Raw genomic sequence first — 23,576 nt, 5'->3', positions numbered from 1 at the left:
CTCAGAATTTCTCTCTCCCATGCCTTTGCTGTTCCTTTAGACCAGAGTGAGCTCTATTCATCAACTCCTTATGTACAAATCCTACATCATTCAAAACCTAATCTGATACCTCTCATCCCATGAAGGTTTTCTTGATGTCTTTAGGTGGCAGTAATCTCTATAGTTTCTGACCTGCCATTGCACTTTTTCTCTGAGTTTTTCCTAATTCTTATAACTTTCTAATTTGCATTTCAATTATTTACAGACACATTTTATCTCCATGGTTTCACTGTAAACATCTTGAAAATGGTTCAGACTCTGATTCATTTTTGTATTCCCAAAGTGTCTTGTGTAAATATTTGAACAAAGTTGATAAGACTCACCAAATATTACACAAACTTACTTAATTCCCCAGCATTCCTTGCTGTTCAATTCAGGGCACATGATTAGTCTTGGTGAGTACTTTATAAAAGTTATGTGTAACACTTCCAGTTTGAGGTATTTTGGAACAGAGGAGAATTATCCACTCTTTCATCCCTCTTTCCCTTCTACAACACTGTGTGTTCCAGATGGCCTGTCTACAAGTTGGTGGAGTTTCTATAAGCCTGAGTCCCTTATTGCCCCTGTGGATCAGAGCTCCCCCTGAACTTTACTAGATGTGAGTCTAAGTGAAAAATTCCATTATGTTAAGCCACTGAAATCTCAGTGTTAATATGTTACTGCAGCATAGGCTATCCTAAGCTAACTAACAGAGGAGATATCCAATAAATTTATGAATATGATCAAATGGCAATTGTGTTGCTGGAACTGTTCAAGAAACTTGATCTACAGTTGTTAGGAAGTTACAGTTTCATAGCTGAACATCCCAAAAGAACAATATCATCAGATTATAAGTAGTCTACCATTTGATTACAAATCTTACAAACCTGTTGCCTTAAAAAATTTATTTGGTAATCTATTACGCATGTAGTTTCATGTTTTGTTTTCAAGTAGTAGAATTTAAATTTAGGCACTAGAGCTGCATTTCTCATTAAAAGGTATAAATGGGGTTTTCTTGACGTAGTCAAATGCGTAATCTTTATTGTCGTTGGCTTACTGACAGACAGTAGTGTTCCTTTCATGAATTGATTCTTGATGTCTAAGATGACCTTACAGGTATAATTTATAAGCAAAATGTATTCATATTTAAAGAATGCTGGCTGATTGAGACATCTTTAGTGTAATTTATTTTTTCTTCAAGAATTCAAGAAAGAAGGAAAAGTTTAAATAAACTTATTCACAACCTAGAGATAACTTCTGTTACCCTATTACAGTCTTCAAGGATTATTGAGCATGTTTACAGTTTGTCAAAATGTATTCAGCCCTGAGGAAGTTGAAACATTTTCCTCTGGCTCTCAAGGGCTTGTGATTGCAGTTTCCCAGACTGTTTTTCTTGCAGAGTGTGAAGTGCTTTGGATATAGCCTCCTCCCCTTACCAAAATCTAAACACAGCTTAGTACAGCTGCCTGATAATTTACTATGAGATATTAATACTATGAATGCTGAGTTACCTTTCCTGAGCAGCCTGCCATTTATAACAGTACCAATCTACCAAATCTATAAAGTCAAAATGTTAATTTCCATGACAAATGACAGGCTAGAGTAGGGGCAACATTTGGCACAGAGATCCTTCTAAAGTCCCCAAAACTAAGTTGCACAGGAAGCCATGACTGTTTAAAAACAATATTATTCCAGAGGGTCATCTAGCTGTTCCTGCAGATCAATTGTTTCCCTACATAGCTGGCCTAGCACTTTCGAAACAGAAAGCTAGCTTCTGGACTGAGGTTCTAGTATGCTGTGCCCATTTCAAAGAGACAAAGTTCAAGGTTCTCTTTCCTTTTTATTTCTTCAAATTAAATGAAACAGACCCAAAGTGTTTCTGCTTATTACTGACTGTGCTATGTCTCCTGGACTATCTTCATGCTAAAGACTTTTGTTTGGAACTTTCTGCTACCATCAGGACTTTCACAGAGGCTGTTTTCCCACTTGTGATAGGCTTATCCTGATTTATCACTGTCTTATACCTGTAACCAGATAAGGCCACTGTGGGACAGATGACCAACTATTCAGTACAACTCATAAGGGCATACAAGCACAGAGTTTGAGTGGTCCTATCTGCTCTATGATACCAGTGGCCAAGTTATAATATATTCCATATGTATTATGGTGCAAATGGAATTATAAATACATCTTGACTCTGCCCTTTTATATCAGTATTTACCCCAGCTTTCATTGGCACTCTAAACTTAAGCTTCAACCAAGTATTGCTTCAGGTCCCCATTTACAGTCCAGTCTCTAAATGTGGATGGAAAGGCAGCCTTATGGATAAAGGGATCCAAGAAAGAGGAGAAAGAAAACAATTATACTTTGGACTGGCCTAACTCCAAAGAAGCTCTAGGGACCTAGGAGTTTCTATCATATTTGTTAGGCTCAAAGATGAGAGAGGCCATGTCACTTGACAAAGACTATGAACTCTTAGACGATGGTATGGCATTTTCCCCTGGAGAGGCTGGAGCCGTATAAATAAGGTTAGAGCCCTTTAAATTGGAATTAACCCCATAATGTATGAGATTTTAACTACCAGTCTGAGGTTTCAACTACTGCAGTTTAAAGTTAGATGAAAACTGTTTTTTTTTCCCATGTTAACTCAGAACTGCCCAGGGTTCTGCCTGCCACACAGGACATCGGTATTGTTTCTATCCCTGGTCTTGATGCTGGTGTTTTGCTTTAAATTCTGCATACTTTGGATATGGCCTGTGATCACAAATCTTGACTATCTTTGTAGTTTATTGTGAGCTTTGCTAAGGTAGGCTCTTGTTAATGGCATACTGCATAAAAACTGAAAAAGTGATTACAATAGTTCAAGATTTTTAAATTGGGGATCATGAGACATAGCCAGAAGACTTAGACTTTAGTAACAGGTATATTAAGCATGTGACTTTGGAGAAGTCTCTGAATTTTTCTGATAAGAATCTAGCTTTTCTTATCCCTGAGCAATAAAATATGAAAAATATTTGCAACATAAATGCCAATATTCAATACAAAGAACCTTTAAAAATATAAGAGGAAAATAATGCTTGATTGGGACAGTAAGCATAGAACACAAAAGGCAACTCACAAAGTAAGAAAGACAAATTACCCACATGATATACATGAATTAATTAAAAATGGGTCAAAGGCCTAAATGTAGACTTAAAACTACAAAACTCGGGCCAGGCGCGGTGGCTCAAGCCTGTAATCCCAGCACTTTGGGAGGCCGAGACGGGCGGATCACGAGGTCAGGAGATCGAGACCATCCTGGCTAACCCGGTGAAACCCCGTCTCTACTAAAAAATACAAAAAACTAGCCGGGCGAGGTGGCGGGCGCCTGTAATCCCAGCTACTCGGGAGGCTGAGGCAGGAGAATGGCGTAAACCCGGGAGGCGGAGCTTGCAGTGAGCTGAGATCCGGCCACTGCATTCCAGCCTGGGCGACAGAGCGAGACTCCGTCTCAAAAAAAAAAAAAAAAAAAAAAAAACCTACAAAACTCTTAGAAGAAAACGTTGGTGTAAATCCTAAACGTTGGTGAGATTAGGCAATTTTTTAAAGATATGACACCAAGTCTATAAGCAACAAAAGAGAAAATAGGTAAGTGAGACTTCATAAAAAATTAAACAGTCTTGTGCTCCAAAGGACACCATCAAGTAAATGAAAAGACAGTCCACAGAATGAGAAAGAAATTGCAAATCATGTATCTGCTAAGGAATTTATATCCAGAATATATATTTTAAAAAACCTTTTATAACTCAATAATACAAAGACAAGTCAATTTAAAAATAGGCAAAGTACCTTTGGAGAATAGACATTTCTCCAAAGAAAATATACAAATGGTGAAAAAGAACATGAAGAGATACTCAAATCATTAGTAGTCAGGGAAATGCAAATCAAAACCACAATAGATACTACTTCACACCCACTAAGTTATCTTTAAAAAGACAGAAAATAACAAGTGTTGGCAAGGAGGTGGAATAATTAGAACCTTCATACACTAACAGTGGGATTTTTAAATGGTACAATTGATTTGGAAAACAGTCTGGCAGTTCCTCAAATGGTTAAACACGAGGTCTCCATACAACACAGCAATTCTTATCCTAGATTTATGCCCAAGAGAAAAGAAAACATGCCCACAAAAAACTCATGTATACATAGCAGCATTGTTTGTAATATCCAAAAAGTGGGAAAACCTAAATGTCCATCAATTCATGAGTGAATAAACAAATTGTGGTGTAATCATACAATGGAGTATTATTCATCAGTAAAAAGAAAGGGAACACTGATACATGTTACAACATGGATGAACCTTGAAAACATCATGATAAGTGAAAAAATAAATTGTCTGATCCCATTTATGTGAAATGTCCACAGTAGGCACATCTCTGGAGACAGAGAGTAGATTAGTGATTGCCTAGGACTGGACTTGGGGTTTTGAGGTTAGAGAATGACTCTTAATGGGTATGAGTTTGGAGTGATGAAAATGTTTTAAAATTAATGGTGGTGATGATTGTATAACTCTAAGAATATACTAAAAATCATTAAATTTAAAGTATATGCTTTAAATTGTATAATATATAAGTTATCTCAATACCATTATTAAAAATACAAATTAACAAACTCATGAAAAAGCTTCCAATTCATTGGAAATAAAAATTAAAATTAGCATGAGACACCATATGTCTCATCAAATTATGAATGAAAAGTGCATGTGTTAAATGCAATATATATGTGTATATACTCTGTAAACTGCAAAGGAGTACTTATAAGCAATTTACTTCTATCATATCTATTTTGGTTCTGCTTCTCAAGCTCAGAATATCTTAGACGTTTTTATTGTGAGCCCAAAGCATGGATAATTCAAATTACAGACTTCCTAATGTTTTTTTTTTTTTTTTGCCCAAAGAAATAAAAAATATTTACAGTTTTACAGAAATGTACAAATAAGTAAAGAAAGAGGAAACTGGGTTCAATGAAAAGTGGCCAACTTTCTTCTTCCCACCCCCTGCTGGAGGACATTAGAAGCATCTATGCTTTATCCCTTCAGATGGCAGATTAAATAACAGCAGCCACTCTCCATAGACAGAAGGAGCCTGGTGTGTTCCAAATGTGTTGTGTGGCATTTATGAGTGCTGTAGTGATGTCCTGGAGAAAACACAGCTGTCTCATGCACCAGCCTGTAGCCTCTATAAATTAGTGTCAATCTAAATATTCTTTCCTTGCATTGGGAAATGGAGAACTCTTTTCTGTATCAAATTCAAGAGCTTCCACACGTTGTAGAAAGTGAAAACTACGTTACAAAATGATTTGGATGCTACACAGACAAATTAAGCCCTAAACCAACTCCACATAGATTGATTTCAGAGAAATTTGAGGCACCAGAATGAGTTTCATCTTAAGTCAAACATTTATCTTGCTAAGTCACGGGAGTGATTCCACCATTGCATTCTCTCTTAAAAGGTTCTAAAATAGGCCCTTAGCTTGGATGCTGATAAGCTTAAATATAAGCCAGAGAAGGAAAATATTTGGCATGTGTTGTTGCTTGACTCCTTCACTTACCTGAATGTAGCTATTACTTATCCTTCTAGACACATCTATGGAATCTGAATATGGCCCAAGATTCTTTCTTAACACAGCCCTCTCAGCATTCATTACTAATTAGTCAACGAACCCTGTTTGCCTTTCCTGTTATAGGTTATTCAAAGTTGAAATGTATGTGTATATATTTTTGACCCAACTACTTAAAATCACTTTAAAAGTATATTTGTCTTTATATAAGGTTTACCTTTTGGAATATAGGAATTGTACGTAGAAACAGTCCAGTGGTTACTCAATATAGGGGAACATTCCTCATCTAATTTGCTTTAAGTGCCTGAAGTGGTTACCACTGACTCTTTGGTCTGTAACAAATGTAAATACCCAAGTAGAACTTTTAGCATTATAAGCCATTTCCTAGAAATGATTTGGCATGTGCTATTATCATCTTAATTAATAATATGCTTTAAATATGTCAACCCATTTAGTACTCTCCTAAAGCCCCTGCAGAATGTACAGTTAAAATCTCCAGGGAGAGGCTGGGGGTGGTGGCTCATGCCTGTAATCCCAGCGCTTTGGGGGACTGAGGCAGGTGGATCACTTGAAGTCAGGAGTTCGAGACCAGCCTGGCCAAACTGGTGAAATCCCACCTCTACCAAAAACACAAAAATTAGCCAGGTGTGGTGGCACATGCCTGTAATCCCAGCTGCTCAGGAGGCTGAGGTAGGAGAATCGTCTGAACCTGGGAGGCGGAGGTTGCAGTGCAATTCCGCCACTGTACTCTAGCCTTGGCAACAGAGCGAGACTCCATCTCAAAACAAACAAACAAACAAACAAATAAGTAAACAAAATCTCCAGGGAGAAAAGGCAGAGCAAGATGGCAGAATAGAAGCCTCCAGCGATTCTTGCACCTCCCACAGGAACACCACGTTGAACAACTATCCATATAAAAAAGCAACTTTATAAGAACCAAAAATCAGGTGAGTGACCACAGTACCTGCTGTTAACATGATATTAGGGAAAGAGGCTCTGAAGAGGGCAGGAATGACAGTCTCGAATTGCCTACACCAACTCTCCCCAATTCCCTTGGAGTGGCCACATGGTGTAGAGAGAGAATCTTTGCATTTAGGAGAGATAGCACAGTGATTGTGGAACTTTGCTTTGGAACTCACTGCTGCCCTGTCACAGCAGAAAGCAACCTGGGGAAGAATTTAGCCAGGGCCCATGGAGGAAGTATTTAGGCCAGCCCTAGCCAGAGGTGAATCGTCCATCCCAGTGGTCAGAACCTGAGGTCTAGGAAGCCCTGCCACCATGCACTAAAGAGCTCTGGGATCCTGAATAAATTTGAAAGGCAGCCTAGGCCACAAGGACTTGCAGTTTCTGGGCAAGTCCTAGTGCTGTGCAGGGCTCAGATGCATATGACCCAGTGAGACACAAGCCGGGGTGGCCAAGGGATGGCTTACATCACCCTTTCTCCAATCCTAGGCAGCATGGTTTGCAGCTCTAGGAGAGACTCCTTCCCTCTGCTTGAAGAGAAAATGGAGAGTAAAGAGGACTTTGTCTTGCAACGTGGATACCAGCTCAGCAACAGTAGAATAAGGCATCAGGCAGAGTCCTGAGGCCCCAGTTCCAGGTCCTAACTCCTGGACAACATTTCTAGACACACCTTGGGCCAGAAGGGAACTCACTGCCTTGAGGGGAAGAACCCAATCCTGGCAGGATTTATCATTTGCTGACTAAAAAGCCCTTGGTCCTGAATAGTCATCAGTGGTATCCAGGTAGTAGTCACTATGGGCCTCGGGTGAAACTCAGAGCTATGCTGGCTTCAGGTGTGATCCAGCATATTCCAAGCTGCTGTGGCCATAGGGAGAGACTGCTTCTGCATGAGGAAAGAAGAGGGAAAAGGGGATTTTGTCTTGCAGCTTTGGTACCAGCTCGGGTACCAGCTTGACCACAATGGGGTAGAGCACCAAATATCTCCTGGGGTTCCTGCCTCTAGGCCTTGTTTTCTGTATGGTACTTTGGGACATACCCTAAGCCACAGGAGTGCCCACTTCCCTGAAGGGATAGACTCAGTACTGGCAGCATTCACCTCAGACTGAACTAAGAGCCCTTGGACCTTCAGTGAACACAGGTGGTAGCCAGGCAGTACTTGCCATGGGCCACTGGTGGTGATGGCCATGGGGAGGGTCTCCTCTGCTTGAGGAAAGGGTAAGGAAGAGTGGAAAGGGCTTTTTCTTGCAGCTTGGGAGCCACCTTATGTGCAGCAGAATAGAGCACTGGGTAGATTCCTAAGGATCCCAACTCCAGGCCCTGGCTCCCAGATGACATCTCTGGACCTTTCCAGGACTGGGGGAGCTTACTGCCCTGAAGGAAAGGGCACAAGCCTGGCTGGATTTGCCACCTGCTGATTGTAGAGCCGTTGGTCCTTGAGTGAACATAGGTGGTAGCCAAGTGGTGGTCACTGCAGGCCTTAGGCAAGAGACAGTGTTGTGCTGACTTCAAGTCTGATCCAGTACAATCCCAGTGGTGATGACCACAGGGTGCTTTTATCACCCCTCTCCCAGCTCCAGGCATCTCATCACAGAGAGAGAGACTCTGTAAAGTAAGGGAAGACAATAAGAGTATCTCCTTGGTAATCCACGGACTTCTCTCAGATCTGACCCAAGTTCAGCAAGGCAGTATATCTATGAGTCTGCAAGAGCCATAGCATTACTGGGTTTGGGGTGCCTCCTAATGCAGATATGGCTGCAGTGACCAAAGACTTAGATTACAATGCCTAAGTCCCTCTGAATACCTGGAAAGTCTTCCCAAGAAGGATGGGTACAAACAAGCCCAGACTGTGAATATAAATATTTAACTCTTCAGTTTCAAAACAACATACATCCACAAGCATCAGGACAATCCATGAGCTCATGAGATGAACTAAATAAGTCACCAGTGACCAACCTTGGAGAGACAGAGATGTGCGGTCTTTCAGACAGAGAATTTAGAATAGCTGTTTTGAGGAAGCTCAACAAAATTCAAAGTAACACAGAGAAAGAATTCAGAATTCTATCAGACAAGTTTAACAAAGTCATTGAAACAAACTTTAAAAAGTAGAAATTCTGGAGCAGAAAACATAATTGACATACTGAAGAGTACATCAGAGTCTCTCAACAACAGAACTGATCAAGCAGAAGAAACAATTAGTGAGTTTGAAGATGGGCTGTTTGAAAATACACAGAGAAGACAAGAGAAGAAATAATAAAAAGAATGAAACATGCCTACAAGATCTAGAAAATAGCCTCAAAAGGACAAATCTAAGAGTTATTGGCCTTAAGGAGGAGATAGAGAGAGAGATAGGGGTAGAAAATTTATTCAAAGAGGTAATAACAGAGAACTTCCCAAATTTAGAGAAAGATATCAATATTCAAGTACAAGAAGATTATAGAACACCAAGCAGATTTGACCCAAATAAGACTGCCTCAAGACATTTAATAACCAAACTCCCAAAGGTCAAGGATATAGGATCGTAAGAGCAGCAAGAGAAAAAAAATAACATGCAAAAGAGTTCCAATACATCTGGCATTAGACTTCTCAGTGAAAATCTTACAGGCTAGGAAAGAGTGGCAAGACATATTTAAAGTGCTGAAGGTAAAACAGCTTTTATCCTAGAATAGTATATCCAGCAAAAATATCCTTCAGACATAAAGGAGAAATACAAATGTTCCCAGAAAAAAACAAAAGCTGAGGTATTTCATCAACACCAGACCTGTCCTAGAAGAAATGCTAAAGGAAGTTCTTTAATTTGAAAAAAGTCAACTGAAGGTACAATACTCACTGGTAGTAGTAAGTACACAGAAAAACACAGAATATTGTAACCCTATATTTGTGGTGTGTAAACTACTCATATCTTGAGTGCAGATACTAAAAGATAAACCAATAAAAAATAATTACAATAAGTTTTCAAGACCTAGTCAGTACAATAAGATATAAATAGAAACAACAAAAACTTAAAAAGCAGGGGGATGAAGTTAAAATATAGTTTCTGTTAGTTTTCTCCTCGCTTGTCTGTTTACATAATCAGTGTTAGATTTTCATTGGTTAAAAATAATGGGTTATAAGATAGTATTCACAAGCTTCATGGTAACCTCAAATCTAAAAACACATGACACACACAAACAAAAGCAAGAATTTAAGGCATACCACCTGAGAAAGCCACCTTCACTGAATGGAAGACAGGAAGGAAGGAAGAAAAGACCACAAAACAAGCAGAAAACAAATAAAATGCGGGAGTAAGTTCTTACTTATCACTAATAACACTGAAAGTAAATGAACTAAACTCTCCAATCAAAACCACTTCAATACAGTGGTTGAATGGATTAAAACCCAAGACCCAATAATCTGTTGCCTACAAGAAACACTTCCCCTATAAAGAACTACATAGACTGAAAGCGAAGGGACAGAGAAAGGTATTTTATGTGAATGGAAACAAAAAAAAAAGCAGAAGCTATACTTATACCAGATAAAACAGATTTAAACATGGTAACTATAAAAAGAGACAAAGAAGATCATTATATAATGATAAAGGAGTTAATTTGGCAAGGGGATATAACAATTATAAATATATTTACACCCAACACTGCACCCAAATATATATAGCAAATATTAATTGAGCTAAAGAGAGGGACAAACCGCAATACAATAATAGCTCTAGACATGAACACTCCACTTTCAGCATTGGACAGAACATATAGATAGATAATCACAAAAGAAATATTAGACTTTATCTGCACTATAGACCTAATAGATATTTACAGAATATTTAACAAATGGCTGTAAAATATACATTCTTCTCCTTAGCATATAGATCATTCTCAAGAATAGACCATATGTTAAGCCACAAAACAAGTCTCTAAAATTTCAAAAAAATTGAAATCATGTCAATGATTTCTTCTAATTTCTTTATTGAAATTCAGAATGAAAAAAATGTCTTAAACTACATGAAAATGGAAACACAATGTACCAAAACCTATGGAATACACTGAAAGCAGTATAAGAGGAAAGTTTATGCAATAAGACGTACATCAAAAAACTAGAAAAACTTCAAATGAGCCACATAATAATGCATCTTAAAGAATTAGAAAACCAAGAGCAGATCAAACCCAAAGTTAGTAGAAGAAATAACAAATATCAGAGCAGAAATAAATGAAATGGAAACAAACAAACAAAAATAAATGAAATGAAAAGTTGGGTTTTTTTGAAAAGATAAATTGACAAAGCTTTAGACAGACTAATAAAAAAGAGAGAAGACCAAATAAATCAGAGATGCAAAAGGAAACATTATAACCGATACCTCAGAAATGCAAAGGAACATTAGAGACTACTATGAGCAACTATATGCCAATTAATTAGAAAATCTAAAAGAAATGGATAAATTCATAGACACATACAACCTACCAAGACTGAACCATAAAGAAATCTAAACATGAATAAACTAATAACAAGTAATGAGATCAAAGTTGTAATAAAAGTCTCCAAGCAAGAAAAGCCTGATGCATTCATTGCTGAATTTTACCAAACATTTAAAGAAGAACTAATACTAAACCTCATACTATTACAAAAAATAGAAGAGGAGGGAATACTTCCAAACTCATTCTGCCTGGCTAGTATTACCTTGATATCCGAACCAAACAAAGACATATCAAATTAAGAAAACTACAGGCCAATATCCCTGATGAACATTGATGTAAAAATCATAAACAAAATACTAGCAAACTGAATTCAACAACATGTTAAAAAGATCATTAATCATGACCAAGTGGGATTTATCTCACAGATGCAAGGATGGTTCAACATATGCAAATCAATCAGTGCAGCACATTGTATCAACAGAATGAAGGGCAAATACCATGTGATCATTTCAGTTGATACTGAAAAAGCATTTGGTAAAATTCAACAATTCAACATCCCTTTGTGGTAAAAACTCTCAAGAAACTGGATATTGAAGGAACATACCTCAACACAATAAAAGCCATATATGACAGACCCAAAACTAGTATCATACTGAATTGGGTGAAAACTGAGAGCCTTTTCCCCAAGATCTGAAACATTACAATGATGTCCACTTTCACCACTGCTATTCAACATAGTACTGGAAGTCTTTGCTGGAGCAATCAGATAAGAGAAAGAAATAAAGGGCATCCAAACTGGAACAGAAGTCGTCAAATTATCCCTGTTTTGCAGATGATATGATCTTATATTTGAAAAAATGTAAATTCTCCACCAGAAAACTCTGAGAATTGATAAACAAATTCCGTAAAGTTGCAGGATACAATATCAACATACAAAATCAGTAGCATTTCCTTTTTTTTTTTTTTGAGATGGAGTCTCACTCTGTCCCCCAGGCTGGAGTGCTGTGGTGCAACCTCGGCTCACTGCAAGCTCTGCCTCCCAGGTTCACACCATTCTCCTGCCTCAGCCTCCTGAGTAGCTGGGACTACAGGCACCCACCACCATGCCTGGCTAATATTTTGTATTTTTAGTAGAGACGGGGTTTCACCGTGTTAGCCAGGGTGATCTCGATCTCCTGACCTTGTGAGCTGCCCGCCTCAGCCTCCCAAAGTGCTGGGATTACAGGCGTGAGCCACCGCCACTTGTCCATTTTTGCTTTGGTTGCCTGTGCCTATGGGTTATTACTCTAGAAATCTTTGCCCAGACCAATATCCTGGAGAGTTTCCCCAGTGCTTCAATGTTTTCCTGTTTTTGTTTGTTTGTTGGGTATATACCCAAAAGAAGGCAAAAGTATATTGAAGAGCTATCTGCACTCCAAAGTTTATCGCATCACTATGTTAGTCACACTAGCCAAGATTTGCAAGCAACTCATGTGTTCATCAAGAGACAAATGGATAAAGAAAATGTGGTACATATACACAATGGACTATTATTCATATGTGGACAAATAGGATCACATCAAGTTAAAAATCTTCTGCAGCAAAAGAAACAACAAAGTGAAGAGACAACACACAGAATAAGAGAAAAAAATTGCAAATTATCCATCTGACAAGGGATTAATAACCATAATATATAAGGAGCTCAAATAACTCTATAAGAAAAAATATAAAAATGGGCAAAATATCTAAATAGACATTACTCAAAAGAAGACATACAAATAAATACCAAACAGACATATGAAAAGGTGCTCAATATCATTAAAAAGGTGCTCAATATCATTTTTATGATCTCATTCATAAAAAAGAATGAGATCTTGTCATTTGCACATGGATGGAACTGGAGGACATTTGTTAAGTGATATAAGCCAGGCACAGAAAGACAAACTTCTTATGTTCTCACTTATTTGTGGTAAATTAAAATTAAAACCATTGAATTCATGGAGATAGAGAGTAGAAGGATGTTTCTCAGAGGCCAGGAAGTATAGTGCTGGGAGGTTGGTGGGGGCCTGAGGGGCACGGAGGTGAGACAGTTAATGGCAGATATAAAAATATAGTTAGATACGAGTGAATAAGATCTAGTATTCACTAACACAACAAGGTGCCTACAGTCAACAATAATTTATTTTATATTTCAAAACAACAAAAAGATTATAATTGGATTGTTTGTAACACAAAGAAAGGTGAAATGCTTGAGGTGATGGATACCTCATTTACCATGATGTGATTATTATCCATTGTATGCCTGTATTAAAATATCTCATATACCCCATAAATATATACACCTACTATGTACCTACCCACAAAAACTAAAAAAAAAATCTCCAGGTTACAGCTGGGATGTAGATATGTTCAGTAACTTTAATAGTGAGGCTGGAAAGAATTTCATGTTGGTTAAAATTTGCTACTTGCGGCGCTCTTCCTGCATGTCCCCACACCCTGTTTCCCCATGATACATGGTTTGGACTAAGTTAAGAAGCTAGTGCTAAATAAATGCTCCTCATTCCTTCTTTTCAAATGATGAACAAAACTTCTTTTCCTGAAAACAAAAGCTGAAAACAAAACCTGACAGTTCTTTTGTCTCAACTCTTCTCACTCAAAAGCATTTTAGAGTAATTCATAACTTAGAGCAACTTGTAAGCCCCAGAATCCCATTGCCGACTGTGTGTTTTGCCCATAAATCTTCAAATTAGTCAGGCTTTGTCAGTTCAGAGGGGTGCAAGTCATTTCAAGTCATAGCATAAACCTGAAAATTTCTTCCCCCAAATAGATAATTTGTATACATTCAAAGGTGGAGTCTAATAAGGAAAGTTAGTAATGAAAATTGCTAACACTGAAATCTTGTGTCATCTCTTTTCAGCAGTGTAAAACAGAATACTTTATCAAAATGGAGCTGTCAATAATGGTCAATTTCCTTTAACAACTACACTCTAAATAGATTTAACTGGCTATTTCCTTCACATGTTCTCAATGAGAGTATTGAGCAGTATGAAAGAAATATGACAAATAATTAGAATCATATCCCCAAACTTCCTATCTATTTAATCATAAGGAAAAAAGAGGCTTGCTTAAGCCTCCTAGTTTTTTAATGATGACTTTCATTTATGTTTCTCAGAGAAACAAAAGAATATACTTCCTATTATTTTGTATGTAACTCCTTTGCATAGCAGTTCTCAAATATTAGTATTCATCAATAACCACTTTAAGGTTATATCATTAGAATTGCCTATGTTCTTGTCTTGTTATTAGTAATAAAACCATGATAAATTCCCATCTAGTATTTCTGAAGCTTTAGGGAATACTAAGTAATAGATTTGAAAAAAGCTTATAAGTGCCCTCTAATTACAAGGCAGGATTAAGCTCCACGGAAAGACAGCAGTGGAATAAGCTTTTCAACTTAACGGTTTCTTAAATACGCTCTTGTTTTCCCATGGAAAGATATTTAAAAATCTTTATGATTCATGATAACCAATTATTTTGTTGTTTTTGGATGAGATTATTTTTATAGCTTTATTGAGGTATAACTAACAACACATTAAATTGTTCATATTTACAGTAAACAGTAAGTTTTGACATATGTATGCACCTGTGAAGCTATAACCACAATCTAGATAGTGAACATTTCCATCATGAGGGATAATTTTGAGTATATCAAAAATGTAAAATTTTGGTGACCATCAGATTTCCAGGATATCTGGCTTTAGGAAGCCATATTTATTGTTTAGTGAATGATTTTTCTCTAATTTATTGTCATCTGTTGAACATTAGTGCACTAGCAGAACAAAAGATTAGGCAGAATCTGGGCTTTTTCATTTTAGCATTATTGAGGAGCACCTGAATGGTCCTGAAGTTGGCCTTTGAATATACCAATGGACAGGTATGAAATCCTCAAGATAAGCATGGTGGCCTAGAGTCCCACAGTCTCACAGTGTGCTGTACCGTCTGCGCCCTCCTTTTCTAGAGAAGAAACAGTGGATAAACCTATTCCTTCACCCTGTGTGTTGTGGTGAATCTTAGTTTTTAAAGGCATATTATTTTATTATTATATAAACAACTGGGGAACCAATAAAACAAGACATTTGAAAAGATGGGTCTTCATATGGGCATAATACATGATAAGGCAAGTCACTTTCCTCCTCTGAGTTTGGGTTTATTTGCTATCTTCCATTTTGTCGCAGTGAACTGTAAAGAAAAAGATGCAAGCTTATGGAATGTCCAACTTCTGAAATACAACAGACTGCAGAGACAACGTATGATTAGGATGGCCTTGGCTCAGTGTTTCTGAAAGGATATGTACAGCTTTTGTCCTGCCTATTGATATCCTGTTTGCACTCAGGGCTGGTCAGGGTGAGATGTGTTAAGCTTTTTTTGGAGGCCGTCCTGATAACTCATTCCTTTACTCCACTATTTTCAGGCCCATTCTGGAAACGCAGGATTTAACCTCGGGGTTGCAGCTTCCCTGGTCTCCATCTGCCATCAGAATCCATCTCCACCCCTTCCCCGCTCAGACCTGTGTCCCCTCCACAACTCATACTGCTCACTCTCAGAACTGTGGCCCTGAGTTCTCTAGTTTTTCCTCTTTGCCTCGGGACCCAGGACACCAGTCGGGGCTTAACTTTCTGAGTTGGGAAGGCGACGCTGCTGGTGGCTGCTTCTACCTGCTGGTTCTTCCTTTTTATTCCTCCCCAAACGAGAGGAAGATTCGAGTGGATTTGGCACATCCCCTAACCCGGGCCTGCCATTTGCAGGTTGGGGGCTGACGTGCCCAGGAGGACCCGGACCAAGCAGGCCATTTTCACCTGCGTAATAACAGGCTTGGGAGTAGCGAAGCGGCGGCGGCAGCAGCGACTGGAGTAGGAGGAGGAGCGCAGGCAGCGGCCGCGGCGGGGCCGGAGGAAGAGGAGGGGGGAGAAGGAGGAGCTGAAGCGGGAAGAACAGCAGGCAGCGGCTCGGCGGAGTTGCAGCAGAGGCGGCAGTGGCGCTGAGACACCGCAGCTTCCCCGAGCGCCGAGTCCCTCCGGGGACAGCAGCAGGGAGCGCCCGCGCAGCCACCGAGCCTCGGCCCAGCCAAGCCGCCGTCGCCGCGCCGGGGGACCGCCAGCCATGGCCGCGCCGCCGGATCCGCAGGACGAGCTGCTGCCGCTGGCCGGCCCGGGGTCCCAGTGGCTCAGGGACCGGGGGGAGGGGGAGGACGAAGCGGTGACGCCGAAAGGGGCCACGCCAGCGCCGCAGGCTGGGGAGCCCAGCCCGGGGTTGGGCGCCAGGGCCCGGGAAGCGGCGCCGCGGGAACCCGGCTCGGGCGCCGCCCGGCAGTCGCCCGTTGCCATGGAAACTGCATCCACAGGTAAGGCGGGCGCCGCTGCCCCTCAAATGGCGTCGGGGACCCGGGCCCCCCAGTCAGTCCCCTTCTGCGCGGCTCTCCTGGGCACCTGCCTCGCGCTTTCTGCCTTGAGCGCCAACCCCACCCCCGCGTCGCCACGGGCGACTGGGAATATTCGCGGGCTGGTAGAAAACAACAATTTTATTTTTCCCAAAGGCTCAGAAGTAGTCAAGATGCTTTTGATCCTTTTATTTCATTATCATGATTATTTCCGCTTTAAAAATTGTTCTCATCGACAAACCGCAGCATTCTGACTGTTGGCGAGTCTGGGTACAAGTTTCTCCTTCCTGCCAGGGGGCTCCGAGCTGTAGGGCCCGTTTGACAGGTTGTGGGGATTTTGGGGGGCGTGTTTGCGCGCGGTGTGCGCGCCGGCTGCAGGAGATGCTGACAACCCAGCGGCAGGCAGGCCCGCAGCCCCTGGACCCGGCTCTGTCCAGGGCAGAGATGTGGCTGTAACTGCCCCTTACACTTGCCCTCCACCAATCGCCACCATACCCTACTCCCCCCACATCTCTTCACCTTTTCCCCCGCAGAAAACAAATCCCAGGGAGTTTGTCCCTAATTCGGAAGGCACAGCTTTGCAAGGGTGCTGTGGCTGCCCCCGCCCAAAACCTGTATTTCGTCGCTGCCCGGATGGCCCCACCTTGCAGGGAGCGTTGAAACTTGGAAGTCCGAAATGCGGCGGACCTGGCTGTGGGTTGTAGGGCTTGGGTGGTGGTGAGTGGACGTAGCACAGTTTACCAGCAGTCTGACCCGCCCGCCCCGCCCCCCCGTCTCCCCCCAGGAAATTGCCCTGGGTTTGGCCTTTCTTCGCCTGACGCCCTATTCGAAGTTTGAGCGCGCCAGTGTCCAACGGGAGGCCAGGCCCCTGGCGCATCCTGGTCAAAGAATCCAGGAAGCGTGCTTTGAGGCTGCCGGCCTGGTTAACGCTGTTTCCAGAGAGAGGAAAGGGGATGCTGTGTGGTGCTCTTTCCTGAGAAAGCTTTGCTATGGTGGAGTGGGAGCTGTGTAGTTTTGGCAATGTAGAGCTAGAAGGCCTGGGGTGGTGGGTGCTCCCAGAGGAGGGGAAGGGGAGTGTGACTGGTGTGTGTGCTCTTGGTGGTTGATTTAAAGAAACCCCTTTTCGTAAGCTTCTCTTAAGGGTTATGTGGAATGCCTAAGGTAATCGTAATTAACCGCCCTGGTACAAAAGATCTAAGCTGGGGAAAAGAGGTTTGGAGAATGCGTTGAATAAAATTTGTCAGTATCCTGAAGGGAAGAGAAAAAGTGGAGACCCTATATAAGAAAAAAGAAAAAGAAAGAAAGAAAAGTACTCAAAAGCCCCAACGCCAAACGCCAGTGGTTGTATGTTAGTTATTATATCCCTGGGGGTGGGGGAGGATTTAAGTCTAAGAATGGCTGCGCAGTCTCTCCTTCAACTTCTGCATCCAAATGGAAACAAAACTCTTTATAATTGCAAAAGAAGATGGCAAATGATAATAGACAAAGGAAGGTAGTTTTTGTCTTTACCATTCTTTGCTGAGGCTAGACTGCTCATAGTTCAGAATCTTTATCCACTGTAATCAAAGTAAATCGTTTCTTTATGAAACATTACCCACCTCCTATTAATGCCACCAAGATTATGTGAACTAGAAAAGGGAAGCTAAGTGCCCCATGTTCAGTAACATATCCACAAAAGTTATTATATAGGAAATGCTTAGAATATATATTTGTGGGGTACAGTGTGATGTTTTGATATATGTCTGCATTGTCAAATGATTAGCTAATTAACAAATCCATCATCTCATGTACTTATTTTTTGTGGTAAAATCATTTAAAATTTACTTTTTAGCAATTTCAAAATGTATAGTGCATTGTTACAGAAAAGTGGCTGTAATAAGTAACAATGCATTTGGCATTTTTAGTATTATTATTATAGAAATACCTTGCTTTATTGAATGTGTTTAGGGTTTTCTATCCTAGGCAACAAATATAGTAATAAAATCAAACATGATACTACTACGTTTGGATAGGAGAAGAATGAAGAAAGATGGAAGGAACACATTTTGCATATTTATATAGAAATTTTTTAGTTTATGATTGTGGCTTGAAGGAATTTCTGATATAGTTGTTGATTGGTTAATGTCTTAAATCTCTATGTTTCTTATTAAGTAGACTGGATGTGCTGCTATAAGAGACTCAAATGCCAGAAATGATATATAAATAAATAGCTAGATCTTAAAATTCCAGAGAAATCTCGTCCAACTTCCTGGTCTGTTATTTTGGCAGTTCTATTGCTATAAGCAAAGTTAGCAGGTCAGCCCTCAATTGTATCAGAGACGCCTATTAAGCACACTACTTTACACTGTATTTCTTAATTTACTTTTTTTTTTGGCTTATACACAGAAATTTATTTTCTCACAGTGCTAGAAGCTGAGAAATATAAGATCAAGGTAGAAATGGTGTCTGGTGAATGTCTGCTTCCTGGTCCATACACAGCTGTCTTTTCACTGTGTCCCCACATGGCAGAAGAGTGCTTTTTTTTTTTAAAGAGTGATGCTTTTTGGGACTCAACTCAAACTAAGAACTAACTTAGACTTCGAGTGTGATGCACTGTAAACAGAGTTTGTTTCTTTTTCAGATGGAAATTTAAGACAGATATTGATGTTTTAAAAACTGTTTTTCTGAAAAACATCACCAATCATGCCATCTGGACAGATATTCTGTTATTTATTTTTATACATCGATGGTAATTAAAATTCTCCCAGGAACATTTCCAAAAATATTTCTCAGCAGTGTCCTGGAATGAATATATGTTTAAACATCATTAAAACTGCACCATAAAACGCCATCCGTCCTCTATTTTCAGGTATTCTCATTGCTTCTGTCCCTTTTGTGGCGTGGAAATAGTCTCAACAAAATAACACTGTCTTCTAAAATTACAACTTCATTTCTAAATTGATAATGGACATGTGAAATTATGTCTGTTGACAAGGGAACATTTAATACACCGTGGTAGCTACAACATGTTAGTGTTAATCATACAAGTACCATCATCTAATAACTTTATACAAAGAATGTTAAGAGCAACTGTTTTGTTTTTTCATGATCAGTTATTTTATTCCTGGAAACTATTCAAAAGGAGCATACAATAACAAAAGGAAAAAAGAATGGTCCTTTGTTTAAAGAAAGAATTTTAAATAGAACATTTGAACAAAATGAAATAGAAGTTAACTCATTGCATGCTTTGGAAATTAACTCATCGACTGCTTAACATATGGAAAGCAAAATCAAGAACATGATGGAGAATGGTCAGGAAAAATCAGTCCAATATGATTTGCTGCAGTGATATCAATTTATAGATAATTTGACTTAAATTTCAAGATAATTACAAAAAGCATTTTCCAATTTACTTTCCCATGGACCATATTGTTTATATGTCTGCATTTTTCAAATGCTAAATGTGATGCTGTATTGGAAAAACTATTCTCAGTCTATCATGATTTAAATAACTTTCAGAAGGTTTCATATACCCTGTGTTTATTCTACTTAATATAACAAATCTAAAGAACTATAACACATTGCTAGTCATCTTCTAAATTCCATTTGGAGGCTAGATTAACTGTCTTCACTTTTGGATGTGTTTGACAGATGTGTGGACATTTTTTATTTGGAGTCATTTCCAGGTAATCCCCTTCAGAAGGTATAAATTCCAATCTTCTTTCTTTTGAGAAAGCTACAGTTCTATTGAAATGGTAAGGAACATTACACTTTGCTATTACTATTTTTAAAGAAACATATAAGATGAATAAAAGTTTGGAAAACGAATGCAATTTATTTCTCTGGGCATATCCTCTAGATACAATCAATACCATTTCTGTAAGTAAGTACAATATATATTCTTTAATACAGGGAATTCAAATTAGGTTAAATTAAAATTTAGAGATGCTTACATACTTTAAAAATACATTGATAAATATTATAAAGGCTTTCAGCTTAACTTTCCCTTCATGAACTTACTGTTCCAACAAAACCACCCTGCTCATTACCTTGGTCGTAGGCTCTCCTCTCTCCTCTTTTTTAATTCCGATTCTGAGGGTTGAGAGAAGGGTTGTTGGTTATCTTGCCCATTTTATTGTCTATCCCTGGGAGCATGGATTACAGGGATTACAGAAAGCTTTTATTATCTTTTGTAAAGTGAGAAACCATTGCAGTTCAATTCAACTTAGTAGACATATTAAATGCCTCCTTTGTGTAAGGATCTGTGCTAAACACAGGTTGGTCATGGCTTCCTAAAACATGTGCACCTTTCTGATTCACAGTATTTACTTTAGCCAAATCATTCCTTTCGTGTTATTTTTCATTTTTCTTCATTCCCAAGTTATTGCTGGAAGCTTGACTAGAAGGGAATTATAATAATCTAACCCCATGGGCACAAGGGTATGAGTTAGTGTTCTGAGATCAACACAGGATAAGTAAATATGAGCACAGCTTGCTCAGACTGTGAAAGACAAAATCTGCCTTTTTGTCTAGCTGTGAAAAAGAAAATCTTTCTCTCCCTTTATTTCTATCATCTATCTCATTCTCTGCATCTTCAAAGAAATAACTGGCTAAATGTTACATCAAGATCTTTGGATTAGTTAGTTGTGATTTTATTCAACAATTAGATTATTTCAGTGGTGACTAAGGGAGTTTTGAAAACGATGCTGGAAAATTCAGAGAGCAGTGAAAATAAAAGACATTTCAAGAGACTAATATATCTATATAGGAATGCTGTGCACTAAAGTCATTATAAAGAACATGGTCCAAAAATGAAAGACAACCAGTTTTGTTTGGTTAAATAACATTTGAGGGCAAGGAGAACGGTGAGAAGAGTGCGAGCCAGAGAGGCCCACTGTTTGTGGAAGATGCTGTAGTATTAGGATATGAGAAAAGGGAGGGAAGAGCTTCTCAATTCTTATTTGAGCTCCCTAATTTAAAATGGACAGTGATTGTTAAGTTGGAAAATCGAAACATACAGAAAGAGATACCTGGATCCCAGGATAAGTAAACAGAAGGTAAAATCTTGTATTACTACTTTGATGAGATCAGTTCTTCACATCCAACTACTTTACATCTCATGGAATTGAATGAGTGTGCTGAGCAGCTTTAAATTCATTCCCAGTATCTTTGGAGAATAAGACTAGGGCTAGAAAAGCTGAATTTGATAAGTGATTTTCAAAAAGGGGAAAATGGTGGATTCTTAAAACTTATAAACCAGTATGTTTGACACTGATTGCTGGTAGAATCTAAGAATGTGTTATTATGCTAAATATTCATAGACCCTTAGAAAAGAATGAAAATGTTGTTCAGAAATTCCCTCTAGTTCACTAAAACATAATGCCTGTACAACATTATTTCCCTCTTTTTCAGATTTTGAATTACCAACACGCATGTAGCACTTCCTATTTCTAGGAACTTACAAAATGCTCAACTTACATAAAGATATAGAAAGCATGTTCTTTAATTTATAAACTGCACAAAATTTCAAAGGATAGCTGATATGCTACAGGGTAGCATTGCTATGAAAAAGAATCTTGATTTTAATGTTTATTCAAAAGCAACAAGATAAATCTGTTTATTAAAATTATTTTTGCCCCAGTTTTAAAAATTGGGGGAGGGTAGAAAATACATATACATGGTATTAAAATCTAAAAGGTGCAAAGGGGTAAGCAGAGAAAAGGAAGTCTTCACACCTTACCTTTCAACAGTCCATTGCTCCTCTCCAGAGGTAACCATTGTAATTAGTTTCAGCAAGAGAGCATTACTTATGATTATACTACTGTTTATTGAACTCTTGCTATATGTCAGGCATTGTCTAAGCACTGAGGATTATAGTACAGAAAAGGACAGATAAAAGCCTTTCATCCATAAAATATACTTTTTTTCTTGGTAGGGGCAAGGAGAGAGTAAGGAAGGGCAACAGAGACCAGAACATCTATATCAAGGGATGATAAGTATTATGAAAAAGGTCAAAACAGAGTAATGGGAATGAGAGGGTTAGTCAAAGAAGACCTCTTTGATAAGGTATCTTTAAAGCAGAGACTTGAAGAAAGTGACAGAACAGTCATGCAGATGTCTGAGAGAAGAACATTTTGGGCAGAGGGAATATCCGTTGCAAAGGTCCTGGGTGGGAGTGTGCCTAGCACATTCAAGGAACCACAGGAAGAGCCATGAGGTGGAGTAAGCAAGGGGAGAATGATAGAGGATGAGCAAAGGGTCAGAGGTAGAGTGGAATGGATAGATTAGGTCCTGTAGGCCCTTATAACAGCTTTGAATATTACTCTGAGTGTGATGAGAGCCACAGGAATGGGAGAGGTGTTAAATAGAGAAGGAACATATTTAGAGTTCAGTTTTAAGTTTAATGACTCACTCTAGTCTCTGTATTGAGAATCTGACATGGGGGTGGTGGTGGTTGGTGTGGAGCAAGAATGACCTACTAGTAGGCCATTGCAATAATCTGAGAAAGAAATCATGGTGGCTTGCACCAGAGTAACAGCATTGGAAGAGGTGAAAAGTGGTTGGATTCTAGATATATTCTGAATGTATATAATGTGTTAGAAAGAACACAAGGGATGTGCCGTGATTTTTGGCCTGAGTAAACACAAGAATGGACTTGTTATTAGCTGGGGTTGAGAAGACTTTAGGAAGAGCAAGTTTTAGGGAAAAACCAGGAGTTTGGTTTTACAAATGTTAATTTTTGAATGTCTGTTTGATGTCCAAGTGGAGACGTCAAGTAAGCAGTGTAGAATGGGGCTGGGGAGTGATCTGACCTGCACGTATACATTGGGAGTTGTTTGTATAGAGATGAGATCACCAAGGGAGTGAGTGTTGACAGTGACGAGGTCAAGGAGTCCTGGGTCACTCAAATATTCAGAGGTCTTTCAAAGAAAACTGAGTAAAAGTGGGCAATGAAGTAGGAAAACTGAAAGAGACTCCAGAAGAAAAGATCGTTGGAGGAGTCCAGAAGAAAGGTGAAAATAGGAGTGAAACAGTCACCTGTGTGATTTATGACATCACAATGAACCATGACAGATCCTGGGAGTTACAGTAAACCAGACGCTAATGGATATCTTTAGGAAGGGACATAATGGCCTAGGATTCTGCCTAGGGGCTTTTAGAGGGAAACAGTGGCCTGTAACATTATAGATGTAAAATCTTGA

At 39.2% G+C, this 23,576-nt stretch overlaps 1 protein-coding gene across 1 annotated transcript in view; it reads left to right on the top strand.

Moving 5' to 3' along the window:
- Positions 1-15,972: 15,972 nt before the first annotated feature.
- Positions 15,973-23,576, top strand: part of RTN1 (reticulon 1) — a 280,842-nt gene continuing 273,238 nt past the window's right edge. Inside the window, exon 1 of the mRNA XM_005561388.5 lies at positions 15,973-16,359. Coding sequence (XP_005561445.3) covers positions 16,119-16,359 — 241 coding nt within the window. The 5' untranslated portion in view covers positions 15,973-16,118. The remainder of the gene's footprint in view (positions 16,360-23,576) is intronic.

Source organism: Macaca fascicularis, chromosome 7 (assembly GCF_037993035.2).
Source record: "Macaca fascicularis isolate 582-1 chromosome 7, T2T-MFA8v1.1".
Taxonomy (NCBI): domain Eukaryota; kingdom Metazoa; phylum Chordata; class Mammalia; order Primates; family Cercopithecidae; genus Macaca; species Macaca fascicularis.
The sequence above is the reverse complement of the archived record's forward strand: the minus strand, read 5'-3'. Positions and strand labels throughout refer to the sequence as shown.